Source organism: Sardina pilchardus, chromosome 15 (assembly GCF_963854185.1).
Source record: "Sardina pilchardus chromosome 15, fSarPil1.1, whole genome shotgun sequence".
In the NCBI taxonomy this organism is placed as follows: Eukaryota; Metazoa; Chordata; class Actinopteri; order Clupeiformes; family Clupeidae; genus Sardina; species Sardina pilchardus.
The window spans coordinates 14,927,778-14,938,923 of NC_085008.1; the positions used below are offsets into that span (position 1 = coordinate 14,927,778).

At 43.0% G+C, this 11,146-nt stretch overlaps 1 protein-coding gene across 5 annotated transcripts; it reads left to right on the forward strand.

Moving 5' to 3' along the window:
- Positions 1-1,875: 1,875 nt before the first annotated feature.
- On the forward strand, positions 1,876-10,877 carry ncln (nicalin). 5 transcript variants are annotated; one of them, XM_062557043.1, is made up of 15 exons: positions 1,876-2,175; positions 2,762-2,952; positions 3,205-3,349; positions 3,466-3,560; positions 4,942-5,022; positions 5,819-5,922; positions 6,357-6,445; positions 6,902-7,041; positions 7,632-7,855; positions 8,105-8,192; positions 8,621-8,659; positions 9,217-9,371; positions 9,613-9,666; positions 9,767-9,845; positions 9,953-10,877. In XM_062557043.1, exons 1-15 carry the CDS (start codon positions 2,001-2,003, stop codon positions 10,016-10,018), a joined length of 1,725 nt encoding a protein of 574 aa, XP_062413027.1. In that variant the 5' UTR covers positions 1,876-2,000; the 3' UTR covers positions 10,019-10,877. The 5 variants fall into 5 exon arrangements, with proteins under 5 accessions (XP_062413027.1, XP_062413025.1, XP_062413026.1 ...); XM_062557041.1 differs by having other exon boundaries at positions 1,877-2,175; positions 9,208-9,371; XM_062557042.1 differs by having other exon boundaries at positions 1,877-2,175; positions 9,211-9,371.
- The last annotated feature ends 269 nt before the right edge of the window (positions 10,878-11,146 follow it).

Consider the following 11,146-nt stretch of genomic DNA (forward strand, 5'->3'; position numbering starts at 1 on the left):
ATACCATTTCTTAAAATAACGCTGTCATTATTACTCAAGTTATTACATTACTGAAAAATTATCTAACACTCAAAACACACCAATGAGTAATTTAAAAAAAAAAACTGAAGTGCAACCATTTTGAACCAGACACCAGATGTCTCAACCATTTTATCTGTTAAATGAGTAAAAGCAGATATAAAGACACCCTGTGTGAACTTTCACAATGCATTAAACACCATGTACTTACTTAGATTTTGTTAAGATAGGGCCTGAGGATATCAAGTTTGCATCACAGCTCTTGCCTGCTACTGTAGGTTGCTTCCCCCTCACTGCTGCTCGCTGCTAAATTAATAGGCCTAGCCAAGATGACTATCTGAAGAAAGTGTGCCACATTTCTTAACCATATTGTTCTAGGGACAGAAGCAGAATAATAACACATTCCTGAATGGATGGAGTAATAGGGAAAAAAGAGAAAGACACACAGCTTTCTTGCTTCATCCATAGTAAAAGTGATGAATGAATGATATAAGGGAAACACAATTAGGGGCTACAAAGCTTCCCTTTTATTTGTTGAAAATAATCAGGGGATTGTTACCAGTGAGTGGGCCAAATGCTTAACCATACAGTTCCAGGGGCTGCCACAGAAAAAGGAAGCAAAATCTGTAGCCTAGAAACAGTGTAGCCTATTTGCAGCTGCTTGGTCCCAAATAATAATAATAATAATAATAATAATAATAATAATAATAATAAATGAGTAATACAATTCTGGGCTACCATAGACTGGTATAGAAAAAAATAGTAAGTGGATATGAAGCAGATCCACTGCTTGCCCCTTAGTAGGCCAGATAAAGGTAGGAACACAATGCGGCCCTACAAACCATTGCTTGGCCTTAATTAACGAATCTGTATGTCATTGGTCTTTGAATGTTAAAATACACATAGGCTACATGAGAATAAAATGACTCTGGTGTGTAATATCTAGCTTTTCCTATTCAAGTTGTTGCTGAAAATGTACAACCTAAGATATATTTTTGATAATCATGTGACCACGCGTTTGTTCGACTGTTTACTCACATTTGACACTTTACTGTACTTCAAGACCGTCGTAGGCTACTTGAAAACTATTCATAGGTGTGGGGTCCCTCTGGTGGCCAAAGTGAGAGCAGCCTGTGCAGGCCTAGTTGTTGCTGATTCTGCTTGACACACGTTGCAACGTGAGGGCTGACCGTTTGTTACAAACTGTTGGACTGTTACAGTTTTCCTAATTATAGAAAGCGGTCTTGAGGCTATAATGAGAATGCTCTTATCAGAGACACAACATCCTGATAACATCTCTGATGTGACTCGGAATCAAACTGTCAAACAAATGAGGGCCGGAGAGCCAATAAGATTGTAGTCGCATGGTTTGAGTGAATGAATGGTTGGAAGGACCCCATCTAGTTGAGATTATCATCATGATGCATTAATTTCCGTACAGTGTTGATTAGTCTAACATTCAACACGTTAAACGCAGTGAAATAGACAATGAAGTGTCATACAAATATCTGTCATATGATATGAATATTATGACAACTGCCTTTGATGTCACTCACAGTGTCAGACATGTTGGTAGGACTAAGACTTCAACCACTGAAGTAATATTGTTAAACATTAAAACCTGTATTAGTGCATTGTGTATATTGCCGTGAATGTATATCCACCACACACCCACATTTAAGCACATGTAAGAAGTTCTGCAGCGTCCGCTTAACATTAAGGGTCCCATCAATATGATCCCTTTTGGCTTCAAAAATGATCTTGCTCGACTCGCGCAACCAGAGCGCAAAACGGCACGCGACGGCTTTTAGGTGGCAGTTCAGATTGCCTGTAGCAAAATGATGGCACCACCAAGCTAGCTAAAGATAGCTAACAAGCCTCTGACAGCGACCGCCGGTGTACCCAACATCCATCGACTGCCGGAAGAAACACGCTCAGTTGTCACGTTTTTCTTCTTACACTTGCTACATTCTAGCCTCATCATGTTCGAAGAAGCTAGCGAAGTGTTTGAGAACATGTTTAAATCTTCATTTCCTTTAACATTCATTGTGTTTTTGCCGGCTGTGCTCATTTTGGTCTCGCCACTTCCAGCCGAAGCGGCACATGAATTCACAGTGTACCGCATGCAGCAGTACGACCTGCAGGGACAGCCCTATGGTATGTTACACTCTGTTAAGTGAATGAGAAATTATACTGATACAGTTTGGAGATTTACACTTAATCCCAATTTACATATATGTATGGGTTTTATATGGGATAGTCTGCTAACTGACGTTAATGTTTACCACAACCGTTTGATAACTTGCCTTAGCTTAGTTAGCAATATTGCTTTGCTAGTTGCGTTCATTCAAGGTTGCTAACATCATTGGCCAGATGAGAAGCTATCGAGCTTTTACCACTGGCTAATGTCAGGCTAGATTAGCTACCAGTACGAGTATAAACATTTGGAGGCACTCAGACATGTCCAGATGACCTTTTCAAGTTTGACAGCATGAACTATTTGGCTGTGAGACATAGTGGCAGCTATGCCTGGAACCAAAATCACCTAACAGTATTTCAACACAGGCAGCTAAATTGGCTAATTATCGAGGCTAACGTTAAATGAGTAGGCTACTGTAGCTAAACTTGTCTGGCGATATAACCAACCAGATATTCTTTTAAAGTGTTGCTTGTTTGTTTATATAGTTTGTGTACTCCGAGAGATCAATCACATTCGTAATGATATGTTACTTGTCCCCCTTAGGCACCAGAAACGCGATTTTAAACACTGAGGCTCGCACCGTGGAAGCAGAGGTGCTGAGTCGTCGCTGCGTGCTACTCCGACTAGCAGATTTCTCGTATGAGAAGTACCAGAAAGCTCTTCGACAGTCTGCCGGAGCTGTCGTCATTATTCTGCCAAAAAATATGTCCACCATGCCGCAGGACGTTTTGCAGGTACAATATTGTTAATAATATCCTGCTAGGTAGTGCACCATGTAGACTAAATGAGTGTAGACTACATACTATGTGGAATTATATTTATCATAGTGTGGGTAATGGTGTGTCTTAGATTTTCACATACAATTACATCCTTTTTCTGTGTCTCCATTGGCATAATTTTGTGTAAAGAATAGTTCAGTCATGGAGACCATGCCATTTGTCATTTCTTTATTTCTCATGATACAATGTGTCCGATTCTCTCAACAGCAGTTCATGGAAATGGAGCCAGAGCTCCTTGCCACTGAGACCATTGTTCCAGTGTACTTTGCACTGGAAGATGATGAGCTGCTGTCCATATACAAGCAGACTCAGATCTCGTCATCATCACAAATATCTTCATCAGCAGCTGAGGGTATGGAGCAGACTCAAAGTGAACATGAATGAACATGGCATTGAACAGCAGCATTTTTCATACCAGCTACACCACACTTGACCACATGCTTACTAGGTGTGTTTTCTTTATTCTAGTGCTGCTGCACACGGCAACTGCCAATGGTTTTCAGATGGTCACCAGCGGCGCACAGAGCAAGGCAGTGAGCGACTGGGCCATCACCAGCCTGGAGGTGAGCAGACTGGTTCTACAGCTCGCTATCTCTCTATCGGGCTTCACGTTTGAATTAAACCAAAGCCACGACTAAGTATTTGTGCTCTACATACAGTAATGGAGCTTATGTTTTGACATGGGATGACCTGGTTTTAAAATGTAGGTAGTGAATTAATAGCATTTTGCATGTGTTTTTAAAATCATGTCTAGGTCTACGTGATCAGTTTATGTACTCAAAGCATATTGTAAAAAAAAAAATATTAACCCTCTGTGTGGAGGTAACCTCAAGTCACACAACTCGCTCCACATTCTTGGGCCCCTTCTCAATCTCTCTCCTCGATCCTTCGGCTGGCTCCCACTGATCTATAAAGAATGATTGGGCGGCAACAGTGGGCTAGTCTACTCAGTGTTGTTTATAGATCAGTGGGAACGAGCTGGAGGACCGAGGAAGGGAGGGTAGATAAAAAGACTAATGAGAAGAGCCCTTTGGACTGCTGTGTGTGTGCGTGTGTGTGTGTGTGTGTGTGTGTGTGTGTGTGTGTGTGTGTGTGTGTGTGTGTGTGTGTGTGTGTGTGTGTGTGTGTGTGTGTGTGCGTGCGCACATGAATCTGTGACCCCACACACACATATAGAACCAAAGCGCTGGTTTGAAAAGCAGGTCAGATAAATAGGCTTAGCGGTGCTGGATGGGGTGGGGGGCCAGGGTTCTGCCCACAAAGAGCTTCTAGATCTGCAGGCCTTTGTTCCAGCTATGGACAGGTCACCTGATCAGGTTAATGGCCTAATCGCCACTAAATCAAATCGTGAAAGACTGCCGCAAGAAAGGAAACCTGCCGGTTCAACTCAACAGCAGTGTGTCGTTTGAAAGGGATTTTCATACCATTAATATTGTCAAGGCCATTGCCATGAACACGTTTGTCGCCGGTTAGATTAGTTTGTAATGGCTTATCATTAATCAGAACTGTTTGGAAAGATTGAAGATTACATATGTTGGCTGATTATTCTGTGTGGCCACAGAACTAGCCACTGATTTACCACACATTACTACGACACATGACCAGATGCTTTTCACAACTTCACTGCTTCCACAGAACATTGGCAAAATGTCACTGCATTTTCTTTCTCATAAATTACTCGGTGCACTTAAAAAGTGTCTAGTACTCATGATTGATTTTTAAAAACATTGTAATCACCTTAAATTACTTGTTAATCAGACTTGTGGCAGACTACTTTCATCAGGATGTTTTAAAATATTCATATTGTACAACCATATCAATAGCACTTAACAATTTAGAGAATATCTCATGACATTACTCTTGCATTAGACAAAGGTGTCCAGTCTAAACAAAGGTGTGTGTTTTCTTGCATCACTGATTCTGATACTGATTGTGTTCCACTAGGGAAGACTGGCTGGAGTTGGAGGAGAAGACCTGCCAACCATCGTCCTGGTGGCTCACTACGACTCCTTTGGAGTGGCACCGGTAAGCTTTAGTCATTCCCTTTGACACTGATCGCAATATCTCCTAAATGTTGGAAGACCAGAGCTGGGGCTTACAGTAGTTACATGCAGGCGAAGTGAAAAGCTTCCTGCGCTCTCTGGGGGTGCTGTGGTGTGTGGAGACGGTGCGGCAGGCAGAACTGACGAGCTAATTAGCTAACTAGCCTGCTAGTTGGCTGTCCAGTCGCTTGTCTTTATGTCAGAGCTGGCACTTCATCGAAAGTAAGCCCCTAATTAAATGTCTAATGTACCAGCAAGCCCTCCAAGCTATTCTTTTTAATCAAATTAACTGATTGAACAATGGCACAGTCCTGCAATTTTCCAACTGTCAACAAACTAATCTGATTGGCAGCCGCCCACAAAATGTGCTCCTCATTTGCATGATATTCAGCTTTCCCCAACTTTTTTCATCCAGCTCGTTGTCCATTGCCTTCCCCAACTGAAAATGAATGGAACATTGTTCTTTTGTTTTGCTGTCATGTATTTTAAGTGCTGTTATAGTCTGTAAAATGAAGTTTGAGTTTTCTTCTTGTTCCTTGTACTCGTTCATGCTTAAGAGATCTTTGGATGTAGCTGAAATGGGATTGGCAAAGTGACCCCGGCCAATTTAAGAGGATTTGCATGTTTCTTTCACCAAAAGTAGTAGTTTGCTAGACAGCCTTGTAGCAAACGGCACGGCTTTGTGATAAGCGCACACTGACATTCCTGGAGCTGGACCCATCCCCTCTTGCATTGGTCCACTTTGAAACTCTAATCTGATGGGCTGTTTCCTCCAACAGTGGCTGTCCTATGGCGCTGATTCTAACGGCAGTGGGGTGTCGGTTCTGCTGGAGTTGGCCCGTCTCTTCTCCCGACTCTACACCTATAAGAGGACGCACGCCGCGTACGTATCCGTCCCAAAGCAGCCGAGAAACGGCGTCGTTATCTTGCCATGTCCCGTCTGGCTGGCAGTGGAGAAAAGCTGATGGACTGATAGCATAGTGTCAATGGACTGGTTGGCAAGAGGCCAGCTGCACTTGTCCAGTTGGATAGTGAAGACAAAGGCAGTTGTGTCGCTGCTTGATGAATAGCTCTTTGAGTAACTGCACTCAGCAGTATCTCTTGTTCAGAGCCATCACTGAGATATTTAACAGATGTTGAAGATGCTGGCACAGACGGTCCATCTAATGGGATTTTTAGTACCATGGCAACTATGTTTGCAACACTTTTTTTTCTGTTTTCTGGACCCTTGAAGCATGGATTAAAGCCACAAGCCATGTGTGATCATTTGAACTAAAAATGACATGTCTTGAAATAATTCTCCTTTCTTATATCTAGATACAACTTGCTGTTCTTTGTGTCTGGAGGTGGAAAGTTCAATTATCAAGGCACCAAGCGTTGGCTGGAAGATAATTTAGACCATACAGGTAAAACAATTGCAAAATTCACAGCTAAATGTTACCGAAAGAGAACCTGTTCTTGAACTGTTTCCATTCAGAATTCTTTGAACCTTGGCGCAATCTAGTGAACCAGCTATTATTTCCACCCAGTTTTGAACCAAACAGAGGTTACGAGATGCAGTACAAATTAACGAGATTAATGGCAGAATGATATTAACAGCTGTCCCGTAAAAATGGCAGAAATTAGCTGTGTAAAATGCTAACATTTGCAGACTAGTGCTAGTTGACTAGCTCCGAACCATTTTTGCTTTGGTTGAAATGCTCCGATCAATTAAAATGTTGCTTCACAAACTGGAACAGAGCCAGTTCTCTATCGGTGGAAAATACCTATCTGAGAATGTATACCACCTGAAGTGCTGCCATTTTAGGAAGGGTTTTTATCCATGGCATGGTGACCTAATTTCCCTCTCCACACCCTCACAGACTCCAGCCTGCTGCAGGACAATGTAGCGTTCGTTCTGTGCTTAGACACTCTGGGCAACGGGGACAGCCTTCACCTTCATGTGTCCAAACCTCCCAAAGAGGGCAGCCCACAGTACACCCTGCTAAGAGAACTGGAGACTGTAAGTCTGACATCTGATAGTATTATATGAGAGCTGATGAATAAGGATGTAATATGACTACTTGGATGATGGCAAGAAAGTCTCCTCATTGTTTATGAATAATCTCTAATGGGCCCTGATCATTGTTTTTATTTTTATGATGTGATTTATTCCGTTGTTTTTTGCTACAGTATCTCCACCACATGCTGTGTGTGAGGTAATTATTTCCGCAGTCAACAAGCTCCCTTTAGCAGTGAACCTCATAGAGCCTCAGAGCTGGAAGCACTACTAGCTAGACTCCCTGTAGACATTTCCATAAATTCAGTTGGGGAAAAAAACAAATTTTAAGCAGAGATTGTGGGTGAATTCAATGAGCTGAGAAGCCACAAAGGTAGAGCAGTTGAGTAGAGCGTGGCTGTAGAAACCCTTGATAAAAGCAAAGGAATTGATTTCAGCGTGTGTGACGGTGTGTGACCGTGTGCAAGCCTTGTTCTTCTCTCTGGTCCCTGGACCTGCCACCATCCATAGACCACAGATGTTCACCCTCACATCTTCCCTCTTTTGCCCCCAATCCCCTCCCCCCCACACACACACGCCCACCCTTCTCGCAGGTGGCCGCCAGCCAGTATTCTGACGTGAAGTTCTCCATGGTCCACAAGAAGATCAACCTGGCCGACGACACTCTGGCCTGGGAGCACGAGCGCTTCGGGATCCGCCGTCTCCCGGCCTTCACGCTGTCGCACCTGGAGAGCCACCGGCACGCCCTGCGCAGCAGCATCATGGACATGCGGTCAGTGTCCCCCTCTCAGGATGGGGCGGGAGAGGTGACAGCTGGGTGGGTGGACGCCGCTCGCATCCCTTCTGTGTTTGTGTCCCGACTGTTCCCCTCCACCCCACCCGACTCCGCCCCCACCCTCATCTCTCCACTTGTCCACCCTACGTCACCCTACGTCACCCATGATTCCCCCATTCTCCCATCGCCTCCATTCATCATTCCTTATTTGTCTGCAGAAATACTTCTGTACTTTGTTTATTGTGAGGGGTAATTTGCACTTGTGTTTGCTTTGTCCGTTGTTCATTCTAGACCTCATGTGGACTTAAAAAAGCTTGGTCGCAACACTAAGCTGATTGCAGAGGCTCTGGCCAGAGTCGTCTACAACCTGACAGAGAAGGTAATGGACCAATGAAAATCCATCTGCTCCTCCAGCCCACCACACACTGAATCTTATTTACTGTCCACCAGAAGGACCCACAATTGTTTTACTTCCAACTGCCTTATGTTCTCTGGAAAGCTTCAGTGAAACGAAGCCAGGAACACACAGGGAGAGCTCAGCAGTGTTACAATTACACACTCACTGCAAATGTTACTATTTTATGTTTTTTTTTTTTCTCATCTGTATCTTTTATAACTTAGCTATATGCTGATAGTGCTACTGTGACTGAAATAGCAACCAGTACCACAGAGTTATAATATATATCCCTTTTTATTAATATAGAACCTCACCCAAATTATTTGTACCACAGGAAAGCCTAGTTGTTACTTCCTGCATGTTCTACAGTTATTCATGTATATCTCCTTTTTTGCATGTCAATCCATCAGGGTGCGCCCGGAGACCTCCAGATCTTCACAGAGCAAATGGTGAGTACAGTAATTTCCTGTTTACAGTTTTTTATGCAAGTAAAAAGAAACAAGACCATATTAATTATGAACTGCCCCCGTGTATTAACCTCATAGCTGAAGAAATTTAGCAAAATCAATTTTTGGGAATTTGTTTGGGCTAATAGTTGGGAAAATACAGTATTAGTACTTGGGTTCTCCTGTCTAAAATAACCTCAAATGAACCCCCTCACACACGCATGCAAACTGTAGTGGGACCAAGCAAGTGGGACCCCCCCCTTCCCACACACACACACACACATACATACTTTCAAACATAAACTGTCGTCTGCATATCTGTGTGCACCTGTTCCTGTTAATGTGTCATTTGTGTACTATACACATTCTTGGTATGTGTGTGTGTGTGTGTGTGTGTGTGTGTGTGTGTGTGTGTGTGTGTGTGTGCGCGTGTCTGTGTGTGTGTGCGCGTGTCTGTGTCTGTGTGTGTGTGTGTGTGTGTGTGTGTGTGCGCGTGTCTGTGTGTGTGTGCGTGCGTGGTTGACTGTCTGCGCCCTGCACTTCTCTTTCAGCAGGTGCAGGAGGAGCAGCTGTCCTCGGTGGTGGACTGGCTGACCGCCCAGCCCCGGGCTGCGCAGTTGGTAGACAAGGACAGCAGCCTAGTCAGTACACTGGAGTACTATCTGGCCCGCTATCTGAAGGACGTAAAGCGGCACTACGTCAAAGCTGACAAGAGGTGATGCATTTTTCACACTCTACTGTGACAGTTTAGTGAAATGGGTGTGTGTGGAGCATATGATGGTCTACATATCCCTCGTGAGATGGGAAGGATCGGAAACTTGGTCTCAAGCACAACTTTTATCTCTGCATGGCAGCTTTTTAAAGGCTTAAATTCTGTTGCCAAAAGAGTGATTGTAGATAAGGAACAAGGGTGTGTGGGGAGATTTTTTAGAAGTGTTTGTTTTCTTATTCCCCAGAGACCCAGAGTTTGTATTTTATGACCAGCTCAAGCAGACGATGAACGCCTACAGGTAAGACTGTTCGTTTGTTTGTTTGCCTGTTTGATCATGTAGTCTATTTTTATCGTTCATGTTCTTCTGTGTTTTTTATTGTGATTTTGATGCTCAACAGGGTAAAGCCAGCCATCTTCGACCTCCTGCTGGCAGTCTGCATTGCTGCTTACCTTGGAGTCATGTATTTAGCTGTGCAGGTAAAATATCAGTCTGATGACTCCTTTTAAACAGAAGTTGTTCTGCAAGGATGGAGTTCAGTGCATATGCTGTTGCTGACATAAAATGTGTCTTTTTGTTTTGGCAGAACTTCGGAGTTCTCTACAACATTCTGCGCCGGGTCACCCAACCCAAGGCCGCTAAGCAGCATTAAGAACCTCAGCTCAGGATGGACTCAGTTCTCTTTTCACTGAAACAGGAACCCAGACCCACAGTCCTGTTTGCTTCTGAGATGAATGAGCTCTACATCTGGTCCACATGGACTTTCAACCCAAGAGCTGCCATGTTTACTTAAAACTCACTAATATCATCAGCCACTCCCCTGCCCCCCCCCCCCCTCCATCCCACTAAAAAGTGTGTTTTGAAGAGTTTGACCTTAAACGACCCCCTCATTCATGTCAGGATCAGCTTCAGCGTCTTCCTCTCTACTGCCATGTTTGTCTGTTTTTGAAATTTTCGGTCTTCTTTCCTCAAATTGTTTTCTCGGCCAAGTGTTAAAAGGTGTCATTCTCAGGCAGCTAAGATGAGCTTTCACTGTGTAGAACTTAACTGGGACCTGGACTACCGAGATGAAATCTCTCTGATAGCCTGCCTTTCTTGTCTGTGCTGTTGAAATGTGCAGTTGTGTGTGATTATATATATTTTTTTCTGTTTTCTTTTCCTGCATCGGTTGTGCTTCAGATGTTTTTAAACCCTGACCCTGAAGTGAAAATACTCTTCAGTCGTTACAGCTATTTAACTAAAACTTCCATTTTTGAGGTCATGTCCTGTACCGGGATGTCTTGCTGTGAAAATTGCTCTGAAGTGATGGGAGATGATGATGCCCTACACATTTTTAAAATTTAGAGATGAAGATGTCTTTATCTTGAGCCAGACCTCACAGGTGATTCTGAAATGTATGCAATGTTCTAATAAGATATGTACTTTCTACTTGAAAGCAGTGGCAAGAAATTATTTGATTTCCTGCATGCCTATGGTTTCATAAAAAAATAAATAAACATTCATGTAGTGAAGTTCTTTACTGGTACATTTCATTTTGAGGAAACACTGCGTGGTACAGCTAAACGAGATTAACAGTTGTTTCCCAACCTCTTCCTCCCATCACCAATTTTCATTTTTGCAAAAGGGATGAATGATAGAAAAAATAAAGATCTGTTGAAATAAAAATGAGAACCAGATTTTTTTTTTTCCTCTGACATAATTTAATGGGAAAACAATACAATAACACTGGTTCAATGGAATTATTAAAACTGTTTCATTACAAAAGAGAAAGTACCTGTCA